The sequence below is a fragment of the Cupressus sempervirens genome, chromosome 5 (assembly GCF_028749045.1).
Source record: "Cupressus sempervirens isolate cs-2001-9-10 chromosome 5, ASM2874904v1, whole genome shotgun sequence".
Lineage (NCBI taxonomy): Eukaryota > Viridiplantae > Streptophyta > Pinopsida > Cupressales > Cupressaceae > Cupressus > Cupressus sempervirens.
In genome coordinates, this window is record NC_143122.1 from 67,347,543 (window position 1) to 67,371,657 (window position 24,115).

Below are 24,115 nucleotides of genomic sequence, written 5' to 3' on the forward strand. Positions count from 1 at the left end.
TTCCACGAACCATCTTTTTTGTAGTCCGTCCGCCGGCTTATTTTCCATTTTACTTATCAAATCTTTTAATTTCTTGGCATAGACACGGATAGTTTCATTCTTCCCTTGCTTCATATTGTATATCTCTGCTACAATTTCATTGTCGTCGCGGAGTAGTTGAAATTCTGCTGTAAACTCTCTTAAGGTCATCCCAAGTGGTTAAGTTCTGGGGATTCGCATTGGCGAACCAATCAATTGCAACACTCCGTAGGGTTGCCGGAAACTGCCAGACCCATTCGTTTGTATTTGTTATGCCATTTGCCCTCCAAATCGTCTCGCATATCTTGCAATGTCGGATGGGGTCGACTGTACCATCACCATCGAATTTCGGCAACTTTTCCTTTGGTCCTGCCATTACCACTAGATTTTGTGCAAGGGTGTTGTTCGGTCCTGCAACATCGACGCTGTTCACTCCCATAACGTGGCTTTGCACTCCCACACTGGCGATCTACAATCCCACACTGGCGGACTGTTCTCCCACACCGGCGGTCTGCACTCCCACACTGGCGGACTGTTCTCCCACATCGGCGGACTGTTCTCCCACACCGACGGTCTGCACTCCCACACCGACAGACTGTTCTCCGACACTGGCAGTCTGCACTCCCACACCGACGGACTGTTCTTCGACACCGGCAGTCTGCTCCCCCACACTGGCGGTCTCAACAGTTGCAAACCTTGGTGAAGAAGGATATTCTGAAGTTGTCCCCTGCGGAAGTGTACCCCGGACGAAGAGTTCACTCCACACTCCTGCTCCTTTGGCACTTCGAGCCGTGCGAGTCGATTCCCTTCCGTTTGGATTCTCTTCCCTTGGCTAATACAAATTCAAAAACTTCTTCTTGGCTTCTACCACCAACTCCACTTGCTGCCAAGTCTCCTCCAAGAATTCTTCCGCGCTTCTGTGTCCGTCAGCAATCTTTTGGAGCCTCCTTCTGCGTTCGGCTTGCTATGCCAAAATTAAATTTTCTTGCGTAGTATGAATTCCATCTTTTCCCTTTATCTTATTTTGATCCTTGTTAAGCTGATTTGGCATTAAGCTTCATTCCTCCCTCCTTCTAAGTTGATAGGCCAACAATGCCAAATGTTTACCGCATAGATTAATTGATTGATGCACACAGACAACGAATAAGAACAACCACAATACTCCTTTATTCGCATATGCCCAAAGATTACATAATGCTTCATAAGATAAGATCAGGTAAGATGATTTACAATGATCCTAGACGGGGTATAAATACTTTCCGCCGAACCTTTTCGAAGGGGTCCGTCGGCGACAAAACAATCCTAATCTACCCATCGGCCAAAATCTTTATCGATGACATGAACCCGTCGGCCCATCGGCTACAAAATCTTACTGAGGACAACACCCTGTCGGCTACAACTTCTATCGACAACAACTATTTTTAGTAGGTTTGTCATATGAGCTCAAAATGTTCTCATTTTCTACAACCATAAAAATCTCATTGCTCAAGCGTAAGTATCAGAGGAGTTATTGCGGATTTTCAGTGGAAAAATTTGCAGAAAAATCTTTATGCTCACCGTTGGAGGCCTTAGAGTGCCCAAATGAGGTCCAAAAACTTGAAGGAAAGGCGCTAGCATTGTTTAGAGCTTGTAGATCAGGAGCTGACGTTTTCAAAAAGTGGTTATAATAGCCAGTTGGAGCAATGGTTTGTGAGTTATGACCTTTCAAAGTTGGGCTACCTAAAATATTTAAAATAATTGTTAAAGATGTATTTGGCCAACTCTATATGTATTGTTAGGGTTTGTCGGCCCGAGGTATAAAGTTTCAATGTCTAGGACCTTCTTGGGCGACATAAAATTGCCTATTTAAGAGAGGCCCAAACATTGTCTAGAACAACACTGGGTGGTAGTTCGCAACTTAGTTTTGTAGATTACTATAATGAAGGCACTTACGTGGGTTAGCATATTGTACTTAAGAATTTTGTAATTCTGCATTTGCGGCACAAATAAGAAGTCCATATTTTGTTCTTGCATGTGCTGTTGTTTCTTTGTTTCCATTATGAGTTTATGATTTTAAGGGGAACACCCTTCATTAATATATGATCACATTGATATTAATGAATTCTTCATATTGAAAGCTAATGAAAATTATGAGAAAAAGGCATGCCTGGGTTTTGACATGTGAACAATGTTTCAAATAAGAGAATTGGGAAAACTGGGTTGTATCTTGCATTGCAGAGATTAGGCCAGCTACGGTTCAAGGTTTGCTTAGGTTTTAGCAAGAAAGCATTAATGGAGATTGAGAGTCATCAGAATACCTAAGATCTCTTTTGGAATTGATGAAATGATAGAGGAATGGGTTTTGGACCAAGTTTTTAGAACTCTGCTTTAAAACTAAGATAGGGTAGAATCAAGGGATTGAAAAGGTAAGCATGGAATGAACCAAGTATTTGAATTGTCATGACTTTGCATTATTGGAATGAACGTATTAATCAACAAACTTATGGAAGAATTAAGGGAAATAAAAGGAAAAATTGCGACTAAGGAAGAAGTATGGGCATGTGGAATGGTCATGGACTTCATATGATAATTTGTCCACCCCAAACACTTTGCATTTTTGTAGAGTACATCCAAGGAAGAAAAGGTTGACATTTTGACTACGTCATGAATTCCATAATTCTTTGGCCACATAAAGAATTGCCCCTAAGATGTAAAAACAACGAAGCATATACAAAAAATAGCGGAGTTTTAGCCATTGTGGGGATTCTTCTATCCCTTGGATGCATAAAAGCTTGCCTATGGTATGGAGGAAATAAGACAAAAATCTAAGAGAAGAAATGTTGGCATTTTGATCTTGGCAGGGATTTTGGTCTCCTCAACGTTGCAAAATCTTTGACATGAGGAAAGTTCTGACATTCTAAACGTCATCCAAACCCTCAATCCTCTACCAAATTACCATTTCTCCTCTAAGGCACAAATTCCTATCTACCTCTAGGTTGAAATGCCTATCCATTTTAAGTTGAACGTGCTGCCATTCCACTTCAAGCTGAAAAGTCTGATCCAAAGCATGAGGAAAGTTTGCCAATCCTTTAATCTTAAGACCATAGATCCAATTCCCCACTTTTTGAAGTTCCCGATTCATGAATAGACTATGCCAATTTAAGAATTAATGAGAATTTCAATCCATATCTCCTATCCTAATCCTGTTAATGTTTTGAATAGCTTCAGGAGACATCATTTACTTGTAATGGTTGTGCAATCTTCTTGATAGATAATTTTGCTTGTTCTCAAGTCTCAGTTTTGGCTATGTTAAGCCTTTCCTTAAATTGCCATGCCTTAAAGTGATCCTTTTTCTTATTTCATGTGTTAGGTTCTTCTCGTTGCCTTGCAATGATCCTTTTCCTTTGAAAATTCATCTTATCTTTGCAGTTCATCCTCTCTTTACTATTCTTGTATTTGAACTGATAGAGGGGAACGACTCTCTTCTTTAGTAACTGTTATCAATGATATTGTATTGGGTTTAAAGTGTCATGGAGATAACATTGCTTGCCAACAATAGTTATATTGTAAACGACTTTCTCTTTAATTTGCTTCCATAGGTTCATGTTGAAGGCTTAATAAATGGAAGTGTTTGCATAATTGTTGGTATGGAACAGTTGATTTGTAATTTGCTGTGAGGTGCTTAGTATGTTTGAAGTGGTGATTTGGTTTCCCAATGACATCATGCTCGTGTAGAGAAAAGTATGTTTTGATGTGTATTCAAGCGTAGAGCAAAATATTGTTGGGGTCAAGAGATACTTGTTATTGATCCCATTTTGTGTATGACGACACTTGCTTTGTGTTTTACCGTGTGTAGAACTTTGAATGATAGCTATTTAAGTAGAATTATATGAGTCGAGTATATGTTGGAGATTGTTTCAATAAATGATTTGGGCATATGATCGATTTTTTTGTGTAAATTCATTTCATTGTTTGTAGTATCTGTGAGATCTTAGGGCTCGTTTGGTTGCTGGAATAGGAATATAAAATTTGAAATACGTTTTCTGTTTTCCGTTTGGTTCGTCAATTGGAATAGAGAATAGGAATACATATTCCCATTTTGCCTCTAAAATGAGCTTATACCCATTCCAAAAAATAGATGTTATTGGAATAGCCATTCCTATTCCCAATATGCATTCCTCTGCTCCATTCCTATTCCTGCAACCAAACGGGCCTTTAAAGCATTGTAAGTTTTGTATATGTGCAACATTGTGTTCACACTGTGACTAAGGCATCTTACTTGATTGTTAAGAGTTAACAATCATTTGTTTTCTTATTTCCTTAGTTACTAGTTCGAGTTCGATTTGAAATACGGGTTTGAAGAATCGGTTCGCCGGAATGACAATTTTGGAAAGAGTTTTGGGTTTGTTCGTACAAAAACATGTGAAAATTATAAAAAATTATATATATACATATTTATGAAGCCTAGAAGCATAGAGTATCATAAAATCACACGATTTAATCATTTTAACAACAAAAACACCATAGGCATAAACTTTAAACATGTAATTGTAGCATCATGAATCAAGATCATATCATCATATATTTCAATTTTCAAGTTTCACATCAAAGATTCAAATTCAAAACATTATTAAATGATGATCCACGAATCATAACAACAATTTCAAGTATCATTGTTTCAAGTTAAGTTTCAAGTAATCATAATGTATAAAATTCTAATATTCATCTTCATCTTCATCGTCTTCTTCTTCTTCTTCTTATTCTTCTTCTTCTCGTAGTCCTTCCGCATTAGTTGACTAAGCAATAGCTAAGGCCAATGGGATCATCAGCAACAACAATAGTATGGGCATCAAAATCTTCAAAGTCTTCAATTGTACGCTGAGAAGCAGAGACATCCAAGTCTGCCAACTTTGCGTCTACATTCACATCTTTGTCTCCCCTTCTTTGTATTCTTTAGTCTTGTGCGAGAGGAGACGTTTAAGTTGTAATGCACAAATTCCAAGTTCTCCGCTCTTTTTGATTGCAACCTATTGCGCTTCACTAAATAGATGAAAGAATATGTGCTCCAATTTCTCCCTGAAACGGATGAACTAGTAATCTATGAGGACATGACATGTAAACAATTAAAATAAAATTTAAATTATGTATATTGAATCTTAGAATTTCTCGCAATTTATGAAGACAAAGGAAACTAATAACAATTTTTTTAGACAAAGGAAACTAGTAACAATTTTTTTAAAATTAAACTTACTAGTGATATTACTTTGATTGCAAGGGGCTGCAACATTTGGAATCTTTGGTCATGGAGGTACCACCAACTATGAGCATCCTTCTTAAATTGATGACAAAGAGCATCATTACTTATTTTTTTTGCATCCACAACCTATATGAAGTCATCTGTAATCAAATCTCGCATATCATCATTAGGAAAGAGTCTTTGAATGTTGCCTCGTATCCATCAGACACTCTTATGTCTCTATATGGTGGTAGCCTTCTTGGAAGATCAGTATATTGGGTGCTATAGTATTTGGGTGTCAATGCACAGGCAATCAAATGTACAGAAGTGGTCATTTTTGTTAGTTTTCTTAAGACCACTGTAAATGTAATAGCACTGCTATGTATTTGTTATGCGTACCAAGTGCAACAGTCTCTTAGATTTGTATTGAGAATAGGTAATGAATAGACTTGTCCCTTCATGGGACATGTTTATTCAATAACCAGATAATTAAAATAATAATATATTTACCTCTGGTTGATAACTTACGGATATCACAATATTTCTTTTGAAATCAGGATGAAATATAATATTTTGTTGATATTTGTCTCTAGATTTATGCCCACTGAGTATAATGATCTTTGTATAATTACCCACATTTGAGCAAATTGCCCGAGTTGCAAATGGAAAGCTCTTTATTTACAAATTCAATACTTGAATGATATTTGAAATGCAATTGGAATCAAGATCTGTTTTAGGCAGCTCTTGGATATTCATTATTATTTGTTAATGATAAATTATGTTTATGTGTCAGTACGCTTTTTATGTTCTTGATTACCTTAAAATTTATTTGTAGTCTGTAGTAGCTCACAGTGAAGAATGTTTTATTCAAGCTGCATTTACATTTCAAGGTTCATGATATAGTTTGCTTTACTTGTTCCCAGCCTCCGAGATCAAAACATTGCCATGACTGTGAAAAATGTGTTCTCCGATTTGATCATCATTGTGTTTGGCTGGGGACATGTATAGGTCAAGGCAACCATTGCAGGTTTTGGTAAGTTTCTCTCTTCAAGAATCTTCATATGGTCCAAATTGTAAGAGTAAAATGGAGATTACTTGTTCTGTTAAACTTGTCAGTAATATATTTAATTTTCGCAGCCATGTTTGTTTGATGAGAATAGTCTACACTCTAGTGCAAAAGAAAAACATTTACTTAACATTTTAACGTTTACTGTAAATTTTGTAAATGGTGATTTCCAAAATTTGTGTCAACTGCATAAGAGATTTCAGTGTTTCATTTGTGAATCTTTAGCAGACAATGCATGAGGTGACTAAACATCTTTTTCTTTGCCCCCTTTGCTTCAGAAATTTATACTTTGACAGCTTTGTGATCACTCAGAATTCTTATTACATGGTACATATTGAGTAGTTAAAAATTTGCATGAATTTGACCTATCAAACATTCCCAAGACAAGGATAGTTTATATCAACTAATGGTTTTTGAAATCAAAATTTAATGTGTTCTATGGGATGTGTGCCTGTTTTTAAAGGTAAAATCCTAAAACACTACATTTTGGGGATGAGTATGTTCCCAGAGCAGTGCAATGGGGATGAAACTTCTCCCCAATATACCCATGGCATTATCTTGCAAAAGAACTGCCCTTTGTGCTGTTTCTGCTTTCTGCAACCATCTAAAGCCTCAAATCCCTCTGTTGTATCAATAATCTACTTCCATGTAAGAGAATCATGTAACCATGGGTCCTCAATCCAATTGCTAATGTTTGGTCTGATGGGGACTGAAACTTTGATCTCTTTAAGTTTAGATAATTCCTCTTTCATCTGTTTTATTGCTACAATCTTCCAAAGCAAGACAGTTGAAAACAGAATCACTGATTGTGCATGTTGCACTTTTTGGCAGCCTTTTAATTATCTTTCAAGGTACAGTATAAGTAAAAGCAAAAAGCACAGTTTTAGTATAAGTAATTATAATAAAGTTAGAAATATTACTGCATGCCAAGGAGTGTGAGAAAGTGATTTAAAGTCCAAATATTTAATTATAATTCTCATCAGGTATTAATGCTTACTCACAGTGTCATTGAGTTTCTAGTCAACTGTCACAAAAGAAGATTGGAGAGTACAAATTCAAAATTACTTTGTGCAATGTATAGAATTCAATAAAGGAACACCCCTTGACCTATTATGGGGAAGAAACATTTACCCGTACAACCATTGAATATGTGTAATAAGTTGTAATAATGATTCATGCATGGCTGTTTTAACCTTTCGATTTTGCAAGGCTTATTTTGGGTTCATATTTAGTATATCCACACATACAACATAACAATGCCAAAAAGTTTTCATTTAATCCCAGAGGAAATGCTTATTGTGTCAATTGGCTGGGAATGGCCCTTGCTTTTCCTGAAGAACTTATCCCAATTGAATCATTCAGCATACAAACAATTAAAGACACCTGGTGCATTTTGATGTTAAAAACTGTGGAAGACGATACCTTTGATCGAAGAGTTTGAAGACTTGGAAGGGTTGATATTCCACAAAAAATGCACACTTGTATGAAAATTTGAAGCCTAGGATAGAAACAAAAGGCATAATTGGACGAATAAAACAAAGATGCAAATTGAATAAAACAAAGTGAGCCAAGGTGTAGATTGAGGTCCAAAGCAAATGAAATTTCAAGAAAGATATATTAAAATGCCCAAGAAAATTCCCAGAACTGGAGCAAGATCTTAAAACCATATAAAAGGTCCATGCCTCTCGAAGTTGTTAAGTAAGAATTAGAACATGAAATATAACATTATTGAAAACCCATCTTTGTAAGAGTGCCATGCATGCAAAGTCAAGAGATTTAAGTCTTGTTCATTGTCTGAAAACAACAAGGGGAAAAGTGAAAAACATGTTATACAAACAAAGTTAAAGGACTTGATAAACAAAAACCCACATGCTGACAAGAATAAAGCATCCCTTTTTTAAGTATGTGTATAAAATTATTTTTTGTTTTTAACCCAAACATTTTACTCACTATTTTGATCTATGTTGATGCTGTTTTGATTGGCTTTTTGAATTGCTTGGGCATGGGTATGGTTTTAGTTCTAGGTACACTTTAAACATGACTAGACATGTTTCTTGGTTTTCTCCGGCTTTGATAAGTATTTTCATTTATTAATATGTGTCTTTTCTATTGATAAATTGCGGGGTTGGGTACACTCCCTTTTGTTATAGTAAAAATAGCAAAATACAAAGATGCAAAACTGCAAAGCTCTTTGTGAGTCTGATGTGGAATGCTCAAAGCTTATGTACATGGCCGACAAGCCATTGAAGCCTAGGCTCACAGCAAAGCCAACCAAACTTGACAATTCCCATCCCAATATAGCTCATTACAAAATCAAAAGTCTACAAGCCTTTGGATTCCCCAAATGAATCTATAACAATTAATGTTTCTTAATGGGAGACCGCGAGCATTTTTCTTTAAGATTTTTGAAAGAAAATTCAGGTGCTGAATATGCTTACTGCACTATCTATAAGAGAAGCTATGCTCAATTTAATTGGTCTTACAATTACAAAGAAATAACATGAAAACAATATACAACAACATATGATTTATTTGGGGAAATTCCAAAAGTAACTTCAAACAAGAGATCTACAACAATTCTGATAGCATAACAGAAGTGGAAATTCCAAATCAATTTCAAATAAGAGATCCACAACAATTCTGATAGGATAACAGAAGTGCAAAACTTGTTATAAACCTCCATCTAAAACAGCCAATAAGTAAAAGCTATATATAAAACTATCAAATTGAAATTAGGAAACAATGAGCTGAAACTACTGAAAATGCATGCCCTTGAGTGGAACCTTAAACAGATTAGACAGAGTGTTGATGAATAGCTTTTGTTCAGATAAATTGGATGATAGTATAATAACATACATGCACACATAATACACTTTGCTTATCACTCATACTCATATATATTAGAATGCAGGTTATTATAGTATCATCCACTAAATCTGTATTCTTTTCCAAGTATATCGATCTGTTCATACAGATCTATTATATAGCATTTCATCTTCTTCTACCAATTGAGTCATGATAATGTAAACTGCTTATTTGCATATATCTAACCAGATTGAAGTCTGATTAGAATATAATTCCCTTGGAGATCGGCATCTTTGTGTGAAGGTTTTGATTAAGTTCATACCAATTATAGTTGACACCGATTGGTAATCGGTTATTTTGTATAACCAAATCGCTGATTAGGGAAAATCTCCTCTTTGAGGAGATACGTCCACCCAAGACAGTCTACTCAAACCATATATATGCTCTTAATCGGCCAGGCAAGAGAGCATCAAAATTCATTAATGCTCTGCCTTCATTGTGAGTTCTGAGAATATATCTTGCAAATTTAGTATCTATGAATATTGAATATGTACCACATATAAATTTATAATTGAAACTTATCAAGACTATCATATTCTGATCAGAATCTGCAGACAATAAATCAGAGATTTGAAATTAATCAAATCTGATTTAAATTTAATTTACATTCACATGGTATCAGAGCCAATTTCTGTCGTAAGGATCTTTCTAGTATCAGAACAATAATTTTGGCAGACTATTTAGTGAAATATTTCAGAGAAGAAAGAATGTGCTTGAGTCATTCTGCAAGGAGACTGTTCGATTTATATTTTAGGGAGATGATTCATAGCAAAGGATGGGAGCAGTTTGATTTTCAGGCAAGACGATATGTATTCATCACATCCAGGAAGTGATAATCGCCTCATTCTTTAATTGAACTTCATTTGTTTCAGTTTTATAAGAATCAGAGAGGAGGAACCAAATAGTGGATTAGAGGGGAAAAGTTGTATAGAGTGATTGTGGCTTCTGGAAGTTCGTCATTGAGCATTTTGTGTGCGGAGACTGTTATTTGTAAAGGTAATAAAATAGTTGTGTGCAATATATCTGAAGCCCGAGAACATTACAAATTGGGGCAATGCTTCTGTGAGTTTCGTACAAAGCAGTTAAAATAAGACCCACATAGGCAATCATAGGGCCAACGCATCCAACGATTTCCAATAATTAGAGTTTTTATTTATATTGGTGTGATGGCCAAATGTCTCTCTGTGGAGTTTTTCCAAAACCCATGCATAGTCTGGAAGCTCTACATTTTCTTGGCGGGCAGTATGTATTAGAACTTGGCGCTCCATCACTTCTATTTTCTACGAACATTTTTAGTTGGTTGTTGCATAAATTAGTGGCCATTATCATCTTGGGTGAGATCATTCCAGTAGCTTCTTAATCGACCCTCTTGTATTTTTGCCACTGGTCTGTCATTCAAGGTTTTCACACTTCATTTTGGTCAACTTCTTTCAGCAGTGACAGATCCATTTTTGTAGTGGTCACAATTTAAATTCCATAGTTGAGAAGAGAGAGATTGGTTGACAGGACTTAAATTCAGTTGAATATTAATTGGTTCTGCTTAGTTATTATTTCAAAGGTGTGCACACGGCTTCCTTGTGAGTCCATCTTATATGCCTGCCACTATTTTTACCTCTGCACATTATTCAGTCATTTCCTCCTTGGGGCCTGGTCACATCCTTGAGCATCCCTGTGTATGTTGACCACTAAAGTATTTTAAACAACACCCACCAAATGGGAAACTGACAATCATCCAAACCAATCTTGCAAAATTCCTGCCATTCCAGTGAGGTCTAGGTGGGAGAAATCATGAGTTTCTCGATTAAGAGTATGCAGAGTAAAATTGGTATTACAATGGGAGTGGTGATAATCTAAGTATCCTATTTAATTGTAACATTGTATGAAGGCACCATTGCTAGCATGTGTGGTTGAGTATTGAGCCCAGCTTCCATTGTTAAGAACAACAGGAGTATTGCACATAGAATGACATAATAGTAATTACTTCTCTGAGGAGAAATCTTGTGATTAGAGAATTGATCAGTACAAAGAAATACTTGTGTGTTCCCAGAGATAAATGCAAGTCTTGGGAAAGGAGTTGGGAACAAGAAAGAGATAGTAAACAGTGACCTCAAGTCGTTGCCAGATACTAGAAGCAATTAGTCTATTGAATAACAGAAAAGCATTCATGCATCTCCTTATTTGGGTTTAAGCATACAGTGACCAGCATATTGTATTCAATCAAAGATTGCTTTAACACTAAGAACATAACTGCAGCAATTTGAGTTGACATTGAAGAACTAGATGTTGTGTATATGTTGAAGTGAACACAACACTTGGAGCCTCTGTAGACTACACATCTTATAAGGCAAAATATTATTAGATGAAATTAGTATGAGCAATTGGACAGAGATTGAAAAGTGAGTTTTGTATGCTCTGGTTGTTGCCATAGCTGTGAAACATGGTAGAATGGTGAAATTGGATTTTTTGATGATTAGCATGAACTTAAAGAATGGTGACTGTCACAGTTTTCACTATAGCCAATATGCATGTTGAGTTTATTCAGAACGGGTAGAGGAACTGTAATGACCCTGCTCAAAACTGATCACAAACTGCCCTTATTTGCTACTTGTTATTTTGTCAAACAGTTCATGTGCAACCTTGTGACTTGCTGATATAGCGTTTCCGTTTGAAGTTGCTTGATAGAAATGGTTGCTAAGATAGTTTTAAAAAAAAAAAACAAAAAAAAACTTTTACGATTACCGTGCAAGCTCCTCAATATGATGCTAACTTTAAATGCATAAAATACTAAGGAAATATGATGCATCTACAGCCAAGACATTTTTACAAACACTTGGCATGAAGTCTGAACTGTGCTGCTGAAGATTAAGATTGGATATGTACTATGAAATTTCATCAAACATTTGGCAACTATACTGCTGGAAGTAAATAACTGGTTCTAGGAACTGTTGAGCAATAAATTAACTAGATGAAGCAAAAACAGTGCCAATATGTAGCCCTTCTTAGAACAATTGCATCTTCAGATTTGGCAAACTATTTGGTACAAAGAAACTACTTACAAAATTGTTCAATGCTGGGACTGATTACAAAGATCTATCAAGCTCATGGAACAAGGTGTACAGTGATTATATAGCTGGGTACAAAACTGAGACTGAATTCAACAAACAATGCAAACCCTCATTACTCCTACTGCCTACTGATATTTAGCTATTGCAATGATAATAGAAGAACCTGGTACTGATGTAACTGCAGACGGTCATATGCTGATGAAGAACAACAAATTTGCACTTAACCAAACTGTCCTTTGCTGCAGGTCGTACACTGTTCTGAAGCAGGCCGTACAGTACGGCACTGAACTGAAAATGTATTAATTTTTGCCCTCAACACTGGCAGCCAAAAATGGTACAGACTGAAACGCCCAGGCTATTGGAATGCTTTAAAACTGATTGCATGAGATTTGGACCAATATTGATGACCCAATGATGATAAAATGTAATCCCAGCCAGACTTTCGAAAAGCACCAGTTGATATCAGATTTACAATGAATCTTCTTGTGAAGTCCTCCAATTGAACAATGATGCAATCCCTCACCAAACAGAACTCCAAAATATCAAACCTCAGTCCAAGTCTGAAACTCAATGAAGCTCAACTTGAAATGCTTTTTCGGATCTGCTTTTTTCATATTTGCTTTTTCGAGCTGCTTTTTCGGACCTGCTTTTTCGGACTACTTTTTCGATTCTGCTTTTTCGTATCTGCTTTTTAAAAAAAAAATCAAACCCTCAGGTAGTAAATTAAGCTCATCTTGAAATGGTTGAATACCACTTCCAAAGTGCAACCCTTCAAAAGGTCTTTCACTTCTTTAGTTATGCAATCTCTTGAGAGGTATCGTTCTCAAGGATTATGCTGAATATTTGCAGACCTGGATGGTGCCACAAATGCTCAAAGAAAATGGTAGTAGAATCATCAATTCCCGTCTTTCCAAATGAGAGGCCAAGCCCTCTATTTATTCACTTTTCTAAGAAGTTACTAAGAACTTCTAGAAGCAACCATTATAAAATCCCATTATAATGCACTTTTATAATCAAATAACTTTATAAAATAAAAAGTGCAACCTCAACTTAAAATTATAACATGTAGGCCGCGTATAAAAAGTAATGATAAAATAATATCTCCAAGAGCATAATAAACCATCCAATCCTCAAATAAACGCCAGAATGACTCTCTCATCATAACCACCAGTCTACGAGAGTCCATGGTAGACTGATCCGGCACGCAAACAATAACCAAAACGGGGACATTACAGGAACATTCTGGACTGTATTCACTTTGCAGCACTGCAGAATAGTGTAGGAGATTGTAGTTCATATTGTCATTTAGCTTTACTAGTGAGCCTGCAATACTTGTGATCATTTGATGCTCAAATGTGGAATGCATCATTTGTTCAAAACTCTGCATTCTGATTGCTGTTGTAAAGTGTGAATACATCGTTTGTTCAAAAATCTGCATTCAGATTAATGTTTTCTGAATATTATAGTTTTAAACAGGCTCTGAAAATTACACTGGAATGCAGAAAACTTGATAAGTTTGAAAAAACAATCATGAAAAGTGAATACTCTCATTCATCAGTGGTTCTTATCATTTGTCTCTTGTTTGAATTGTTTGCCATATTTGATGCGTTGAAGAAATGATTATATGGAGACGTTTTCTGATCTGTTGCATGTGGACCTGCATTGGAAGCAACTTGTATCAAGGATGTTGATGCACATAAATGTAAATATTATCCTTAAGTGTTACATTTATTTGCTTATTATAGACACTCTCTTATATGTATGTACTATAAAAGCTATTTGCCTTGATCTTTTCCTTTGTCTCTAGGGATGTTCTTATAGGAAAAGAAGAATGGTGCATTAGGTATGCTATCGAGGCATTGCAGAGGACTCGATCTTAGGCTGTAGCTCCAAAGTGGTTTTAGATCTTAGTTATATGTTGATCATGCTAGAAGATGTGGGTCTATTAAAGAAAATTATTTTCTATGATTGGAATTATGTAAGAAGGATATTTTTCTATGACAAGAGGGAGCAGCTAGAGGATCTGTTAAAATTAGTCTTTGAGGACAGATGGATACTTAAATGCTTACAATCACGGGACTAAGTTGATGGCTGAAACATTTTGGAAGAAGAGGAAAATAGCATTTAGAGGAAATCTGACATTACACTCGAAGCAACCTTGGATGAGGAGCTGAGAAGGTTGGCGAATGTACTTGGAGCTTTAGAGAGAGAAGTTTTGAGGTAAAAGCCATTGTTTCCACCCTATAAATTGAGCCAATGTGGACCCATCCTCTGATATGGTTCATGGTGGATATCATGTATGACAACACCTTGTGAGAGAATCTGTGGTAACTTTGTGTAAAATCTTTCATTCTCATGTGTGTGACTCCATGACTTTATGGGCTCCCTTGTGTACATTGTTGAAAGTTGACGACTTTACAATGATTAGTTCTCTATTATGATGAATATCACGTGACTTGATATTCGTGGACATGTTATGATATTTAAGTATCTCTTGGACATTTTGATAGATATCATGAGACTTGATATTAGTTGAAGACCATCATGTGCCTTATGAGAAAATCATGGTGGATAAGTGTTTTTGTGGATATGCCACGAGTGATTATGGTAGACATCATCAGATATGATGTCTGTGCACATAACTTGGATATATATAGAAAGAATTTCACGTGACTTGATATTCTTGAGCATATTATATCCTCCAAAATTATGAGTTAGGTGATATCTCTTTTCACAATAGATGAGCCTATTGTGATATATATGTATACACACACACACACACACTTGGTTAGATTCTTTATCTTCCCTAGCTAAGAGGGAGTGTTGATGAATAGCTTCGTTCAGATAAATTGGATGATAATATAATAAGATACGTGCACACATAATACACTTTACTTATCATACACATATATATTAGAATGCGGGTTATTATAGTATCATCCACTAAATCTGTATTCTCCTCCAAGTATATCGATCTGTTCAGACTCAACTTCATACAGATCTATTATATAACATTTCATGTTCTTCTACTGGTCGAGTCATGATCGTGTAAACTGCTTATTTGCATATATGTAATCAGATCGAAGTCTGATTGAATTCCCTTGGAGATCGGTGTCTTTGTGTGAAGGTTTCAATTAAGCTCAAACCAATTATAATAGACACTGATTGGTAATCGGTTACTTTGTTTAAACAAATCGCTGATTAGGGAAAAGATATGTCTTGAGTGGACATGTCTCTTCTTTGAGACACGTCCACCTAAGACATAGTCTACTCAAACCATATATATGCTCTTAATCAGCCAGGCAAGAGAGCATTGAAATTCATTAATGCTCTGCCTTACCATGAGTTCTGAGATTATATCTTGCAAATTCAGTATTTTTAAAAATTGAATATGTACCACATACAATTGAAACTTATCAGCACTATCACATTCTGATCAGAATCCACAGACAATAAATCCAAGATTAGAAATCAATCAAATCTGATATAAATTTAATTTACATTCACACAGAGGTGTTCAAGATGGTAACCAAGACTGCAACAACTAATAACAGGCGCTAGTCAGAATAGAGGCCATTAGTGGGGATATAGTCAGCAATGGGATTTGATTCCAACATTTAGCAATCATAATAACGAGGGAGCATGAGAAGATGGAAGACACTAAGTCATCATACTTATCCCCATTGCATCTTTACAACTCAGCAATTATAAGGTGCTGATTAAGAATACCAATAACTACTGATAAACATCAGACTGATTGAGAAGGAATATGATGATAAGCTATCATCGGTATCTACATAAAAAGATACAATTAAGTCAAGGGATATGATTAGTGGAGGGAGGCATTAACAAATAATTGGGAGACATGACTTTCAAGAAGTGACTTTTCATTCCATATAGGACTCTCAACCTATCTTCAATAGGCATCGAAGAATCAAATTATAAACTATATCTGGCATTCGACATAAGGAAGAGATCAGTCAAGGAGGAGGAATCACATGTTCCAACATCTAAATTGGGAGTCAAACTTCTTAGGCTGGGAGATTACTGCAGCCACTGTTGAACGTCAGATTGGGATGATAACCTGGGGTCTAAACTGGATATTTATCTGCAATTATGATTGATCTGCAGTCTAGTTTATATAGTTGATAACATGATTATTCATAATAATCCATTAAAGTTAGTATATTCATAGCCCATTACTTAATCACTCTCTATAGCCCCTTTCAAGGATAGGTTGGTTGTAGGGAGTGAAATAGGGTAAGGGAATGTATGTCCGAAGCCTTGAGGGAGTAGTCCCAAGATGAGTATGACTGTGTGTTCCAAAAACCTTGAGGGAGCCTACTTGTAGATTGGGTTTTGAGCACCCTATGACAATACTCCCTGTCCTTAGTGTAGACATGTTTAGGAGAAAAGGAATTGGGCTTAAGTATGTTACTTGTCAAATGCATTACAAATCATTCATTGTTTCTTAATTCAATTTGATTTAGATGTATAGTGATGTATGTTAAAGAGTGGAAATTGGTAGCCTCCTAGTAGGGGACATCACAAAATATGGTGCCCAAATCTCTAGTCATTCCAATCCCTAAATCCCAAGATGTTGGCAATGGGCAAGACTCCACAGGCAATGCTAAGATGATGGAGCATTCTTCCCAATAACTTATATTTTTGCAGCAAAAGATTCATCTGTTTTAATAGAAAGCCTGTGTGGTTACGACAGTGATGAAGATGTACTAATGATGGCTATGGGACTGAAAACATTTTAGTGTTGGCATAACTAATGCAGGTTGCCTTGAAGTGCTGTAACATCATATGTTTGATGGTTGTTTGATAGGTTATTTGTTGTTTGACGGTTCTTTGACAGGTTATTGTGTTGTCATTGATGTCAACTCTAAGGTTGAAGTGTATTGGTAACCAGAAGTTAGCAGTGGTTATGTTCTTGAGTGTATAGTGAGATAAACGACTTGAATGTTGTTGTGCAGAATGAGTTAGAGTGTCTGGTAGTTCCAATTGACTTAGGAGAGTCTATTGATGACATGTCTACCATTGCACATGTAGAGAAGCAATTGGTCAAGACCTATGAAAGATTTAAGTGTGACTATACAACCAGGTTGAACAGTTTATGATAGACAGTAAATGATTCTATGATCGCGCATGGTTTGGTTTACAGGAGGGAATGTTTTGGATCGTTTGAAGGAAGCTAAGAAAGGAAAGTGAAGAACAAGTTGGATGTTTGTGTTTGATCTCTAAATGGTAACATGTAGGTCGTTTTTTGTAGATCTTTTGCGATGTAAGTTGTTTGATGATCTGACAATGATGTAGAACCAATGGGTTCTAATGGACTGATTATACTTTGTTAGTTGTGATCAAATTTCTTGGAGTTGTGCATATTAATTGAAAAAAGTGATATAACTAGATGTTCTTTGTTGAATCGACAAGCAATTCAAATGGATGATCGAGTGGTATGACCTGTTGATGGATTGGTGTTTGGTTAATGTTCTGGTCAATTGAAGGTGGATTTTAGGTGCAACACATTTAGGTTAAGGTAGTGGATTGCCTTAATGTTAAGATGTCTATTAATATGGCAGACTGTTATTTTTGTAAAAGAGTGCGATTGAGAAGGGTTGTACGATTGAGCAGGTAGTAGAATGCCTGGAAGCAGATGCAGATGATGAACTAAATTGGATTTGTTCAAGCAATGGTGAAGTTCTATTTCCAAATAAACGGTTCGGACTGACCATAGAATAAGTCTCTTTGACTTGAGTTGGGTTAAAAGCATAGAATGATTTGCAGTCTGCCTCATTAGTTTGAGTTAGAAATACTTTTACAAGGTTACGTCTAACAGGATAAAGCTCCTAATAGGGCCAGTGTAATGCCCCCATTTTTGCAGGTTCCTGTAGTTAGGATTGGTCAGGTTATCATTGTGACCCTCGTGAGGTAACAGTGAGTTTTGATGGTCTTTGTGGTAGATTTGCTATTTTTAGTATGTCTAATTTGGGGTGATTGCTATGTTTAGCAGTGTGATGTAGGCAGCGGCAGTTTGTCTTTACCAGCAATGATTTTAGCATATTTATGGAGTTCAATCTGAATTTGGGTGCCTTCATTACTGTGTTTACTATTTCTAGAGGGTAATTCTGTGCTGAGATTTGGAGTTTATAATTGCTGCCATTGAGCAATCTTGCCTCTGCATTTTTGGCGTGTATATTTCTTGCATTTCTGGGTGTTCTTAATCTCTGCTTTAAGGCGTCACTATTTTCTGCAAAAAAGTGCCATTATTTCTGTCTTTTTGGCATCCATATTGCTATCGTTTTCATCATAGCTGGGTGGCATATTTCTCAGTGTCTGAATGCATTAGAGGAACCCGTAATTTCCCATTGGGCCCTGATTTTAGATGCCAATAAGAATCCCGACCCTGCTGCAATACTCACAATCTGGGTGTGAGATTGGTTCCTTGGTGTGGCATTGTCTTGAGTCTTGACAGCCATGTGAGCCTCCACAAGGTGCTGGACATAGTTTGGAAGGCAACATTTATTATATCAGCTGCGATTTTGGCATTCCCTAACTTAAGCCAGTTTGATTTTGGCACATACCAGGTTCCTTGTTCATTATGGAAAAAAATACATTAATTTGTATTCGGCAAATGATATAAGTGCAAAGACAATAAGTGAATAAGTTGGAAATCACTTATCTATTGTTATTTATTTTTTCCTTGCATTGTATTTTATTTTCATATAGATTTTCAAAAAATACGGAAAAACAACATACTTTTCAAAAACAATATCGTCATCCATCAGCATAGCCAGTTAGAGCCACTTGGGCTCTTTACAGCTAGAGGAAAATCCTAAATGGGTGACTCCTAGTAGGTTTTGCTCGTATATGGGCATTATCGTAAGCTCCTAACAGGGTCAAGCCTTTAACAAGGTGCATTTCAGAAGAGTGCTAAGATTTGTGGGCATTAATTCCCACTGGTTTTTCTCTCTTACCAAGGGTTTCCACGATAAAAATATTGGTGCTATTGTGTTACTTAGTGATGTTTTTGTTAGCTGTCTTATTGATAGTTTCACAAGTTAACATGGAATGGATGAATAAGTGTCAGATCTGATATTGTTTAATTAGTATTGTGAAGTTTTGGTTTGAAGTTTGAATCTCATTTATTAGTAATTCAACCCCCCTTTCAGTAATCCAGGTCCTTAAGTATATTAACATATAGAATACAATGGATACAATTATGACAAGATGGAGAATAGATAGAGTGAATTGCATCTTTGTTTTAGTAGCATGGGGCTTATCTTTGTCCATGATCTAGGTATTGTAGATTTGTGATTTTTTTGTTAAAATAAATGAGGCCGATCAAAGTTTATTATGTAAATAATGTTATTGGCACTCCACGGTATCTTTTTATTTTACTTTTTTATTTTCAATTGGGATCAACATGCAAACCTGAAATTTGTAGCAAAATGCAAATTGTCTGTTGTACAAGTCAGACATTTCCAGTAAGGTCTAAACATATCTTGTTAATCTACGTCTACATTTTATTTAAATATTTTATTCTACATCTCATTCTTATTAAAAATAAGTTCTATTTTATGGTTCAAAATTTACCTTTGACATTGTCGCTTTTGACTCCTACCATATGGTTGGCAGTGTTAGCATTCTCTTTGCTCTTACAATGAGTTCAACAAGTGGAATAATGTTAAGCAAGGTGTCTCAACCTTGCTTCCTAATTTTAAGAACAAAACATTGCAAGTTCTCTATAGAACATGTGCAAATTTCAAAGCACTAATGTAATGACCCTTTACCAATAGGCCACTAAAAAAAACCCTAAATTTAATACACTGCTGAAAGTATATTGCTGAATAAAAGAAATTGTTCTACTTAAATAACGGATGTAAAATAGTGCCAATGTATTCATTCAATGGTCACCAAATGTTTTTACATATGATATACAATTTTCAGCACTGAAACATTACAACATGGCACATTACAGACAAACCCTAACTGACTGAATTCAACTAAGAACTTGTTACAACTACAGACTGAAATGAAGAACCTGAATTGATCAAATGCTGGAGATTGAATGCTGAAGATGATATGATGAAAGTGCAACTCCAATTGAAACTCCAAACCAGCAATTAAGCACAAGTGAAAGGACTGAAATATCCTTCCCATCGCTGCAATAATTCAGGTGATCTTTCACACCCTCAAAATTGCGTAGCAATTGAGAGTTTTCGTTCTCAATGGCCAATTGTGACTACCTGCAGAAACCCTAGGCTCCACAATGCACATCAACAAATATCAATATAAATCTCAATGATAGGCAATGAGCCCTCAATGCCTATTTATTCTTTTTTTTCTCGATAGGTCGGCCTCTTTTTTAATTTTTTCTCCGCTTCTTCCAGCAACCTCTAGAAGATTGTTTTATTTAATGACTTTATAAAATATATCACTTTATTAAGTTAATTAAATATAAAGTTATCTTGTAATATATTTTTTATTGATAACTTTATAAATAATTAACTACTCCAAAAATGGGGACATTACAGATCTGCCCCTCCTAAAATTGCTTGGCCTCAAGCAATCTTAATGCTGGATGCTGCAAAATCACTTCTCCCTCCCAAGTAGCATCTTCAATAGGTAAATCTTTCCACTTAACTAGATACTCTCTGATTACTTTCCTCCGAAGCTGCTTCTCTCTACCATCCAGAATGGATTCTGGCACTAAGATCAGTTTCCCCTCATCATCCAAGGGAGGTAATACTGTAGAAGGCATCACATTTTGACCCAACGCCTTTTTGAGGTGTGATACATGAAACACATTGTGCACTTTACTATTTGTGGGAAGCTCCAACTCATAAGCCACCTCACCAACTCGCTTGATGATCCTGAATGGTTCATAATAGGGTGGCTTGAGTTTCTCTGCACCACTCTTCTTGAGAGTGGTCTGCCTATATGGCTGCAACATGAGGTAAACCATATCATTTACTTCAAAACTACGCTCAATCCTCTTCTTGTCTGCATACTGCTTTTGTTGGTTCTGAGCTCTAACAATGTTGTCTCTGAGAGTAGCAACTATATCCTTACTTTCCTGTAATAGTTCACTTGCTCGAGGTACTCGACTGTCTGCCAACAACAAATCTAAGAAACTAGGTGCCTCATAACTGTAAAGTGCCATGAAGGGTGTCATTTGTGTAGTCATATGATGTGTAGTATTGTAACAATACTCACAGAGATATATCCATCTGACCCAAGCTCGCTATTGATCTGCCACATAATTCCTCAAATACCCTTCCACCCATTTGTTTACAATCTCCGTTTGACCATTGGTCTATGGGCGATAACTGGTGCTAAGTGTAAGCTCAGTGCCACACAACTGCAATACCTCCTGCCAAAAGTGACTCATGAAGCGGCTATCTCTGTCACTCACAATGCTCCAAGCCAAACCATGTAATCTAAAAACTTCCCTGAAGAAGACCTTTGCCACTTGAGTTGCTGAGTATGTAGTAGCGATAGGGAAGAAGTGAGCATATTTTGTCAGCCTATCCACCACCACATAGATACAATCGCGCCCCTGGGCCTTGGGCAACCCCGTGATAAAATCCATAGAGATGCACTCCCACTTCCTGTCAGGAATAGGAAGTGGTTGTAGGAGCCCTGTTGGATAAGTGTGCTCTTGTTTGTTCTCCTGGCAAACTTGGCTTTACGCACATACCGCAAAACATCAGCCTTAAGTCCCTTCCAAGTGAACCGTTCTCGTACTAACCTGTAAGTCTTGAAATACCCAGGATGGCCTGCTGTAGGTGAATTATGGAATGCTCTCAAAATCAACTACTTCACTTTCGATCCTAGGACTAAGTAAATCCTATTCTTGTAAATGATCAAATCATCTACGAGAGTGTACCTGGTGTCGATCGCTTTTCCCTCCACTATATCAGAGGCCCATGTGTCTTTGGCATATTCTGCTACAATCAAGTGTCGCCAGTCCTCTGATATCTGAATCATAGAAGTGAGTTGTGGCCTACGGGATAAAGCATTTGCAACAATATTCTGTGTCCCCTTAACATAGGTGATATCAAAATCATAAGCCTGTAACTTACTCACCCACTTCTGCTAACTCTTGTGGGCAGTAAATTTTGTATTAAAACTAATCATAATAGTTTGAGGCACTTTTTAGGTTAGTGGGACCTGAATGATCGTTAGCAGAAGCGGGACCTAAAAAGTGCCTCAAACTATTATGATTAGTTTTAATACAAAATTTGCTGCCCACAAGATACTGTTTGAATTTGGCCAGGGCATGCATGATGGGCAACATCTCTTTATCATATATGCTGAATGATCTCTCAGGCCCTCTAAGTTTCCTGCTCTCATAAGCTATAGGATGCTTGTCTTGCATGAGTACAACACCAACTCCCTCTCCAGAAGCATCACATTGAAGCTCGAATGGCTTCGTGAAATTAGGCAATGCTAATACTGGGCATGTAGTCATTATTTCCTTGAACCACATAAAACATTCTTGTGCCTCCTGAGTCCACACAAATCCCCCTTTCTTCAGCAAATCTGTCATGGGTGCTGCATGTCATGAGTAGCCATTGACAAACCTGTGATAGAATCCACATAGACCAAGGAACCCCCTTAATTGTGTAAGGTTCTCTGGTGGTGGCCAATCAACAATAGCACGAATCTTTTCAAAATCCATTCGCACTCCTTCTGCACTAATGATGTGTCCAAGATACAATAGTTCTGTCATCCCCAAATCACATTTGGACTCCTTGGCATACAAGGACTCCCTCTGTAAAATGCTCAATACTGTCTCCAAGTGCTCTAAATGTTCCTGCCATGTCCTACTATAGATCAAAATATCATCAAAGAATACTAGCACAAATTTTCTCAACTGATAGTGGAAGGCCTTGTTCATAGTGGACTGAAAAGTGGCAGGTGCATTAGTCAAAACAAAAGGCATGACTACAAACTCAAAATGCCCACAATGACATCTGAAAGCAGTTTTTTCAATATCTTGCTCTCGAACTTTGATCTGGTAATAGCCCGATCTCAAATCAATTTTTGTGAAAAACCAAGCCCCATGCAATTCGTCTATCAGCTCATCGATGCGTGGGATGGGATACCTGTTCTTTATAGTTCTCTTATTCAACACCCTGTAATCAATACACATCCCTAGAGTACCATCCTTCTTTTTTACCAAAACAACAGAAGATGCAAAAGGTGACTTACTTGGTCGGATGTGTCCCATTGCTAGCAACTCCTTGATGGTCCTCTCGATCTCATCCTTGAGTTGTTTTGGGTGCCGGTATGGTGTGATCATGACAGGCTTAGTGCCTTCCTCCAGCTCGATAATGTGCTCAATACCTCTATCTGGTGGTCTGCTTGGTGGAATCTCACTGAATACCTTCTCATACTTGATTCTCAATTTTTGAATATCTGGATGATATTCAGTCTTATGTTGCTCCTCCTGGGTAGGCATCAAGGCGCATATTGCCACCCACTCTATATTATTATGCCTGGCTAATCTCTCCAACTGCCTAAATGAGATAGTCCTGACATCACCATTATGGATAGCCTTCAGCACATGAGTCCTGCCATCTACCACGAATCGTATCTCCATATCCTCCAATCTCAGGGTAACCTCCTTCAAAGAATGTAGCCACTTCATCCCAAGTACTATGTCCATGTCACCCATGTTGACCACATGATAGGCCGCCTTAAACTCATAGTTTTTCAAGTGCAAAGGTAGATCTCGCACCATCCTGTCACAACGAACAGTATATCCATCGGCTACCTTGATTCTTAGTCCCTCAAACTCCTCGATAATGAGTCCACGCCTCTCCACAAATCGTGCATCAATGAAATTATGCGTGGCACTTGTATCCAACA

At 36.9% G+C, this 24,115-nt stretch overlaps 1 protein-coding gene across 1 annotated transcript in view; it reads left to right on the forward strand.

Annotated features, from left to right (window-relative positions):
• Positions 1–24,115, forward strand: part of LOC149554580 (DHHC-type zinc finger family protein) — a 79,745-nt gene that overhangs the window by 27,656 nt on the left and 27,974 nt on the right. Inside the window, exon 7 of the mRNA XM_089828633.1 lies at positions 6,157–6,266. Within this exon, the coding sequence (XP_089684759.1) occupies positions 6,157–6,266 (110 nt within the window). The remainder of the gene's footprint in view (positions 1–6,156; positions 6,267–24,115) is intronic.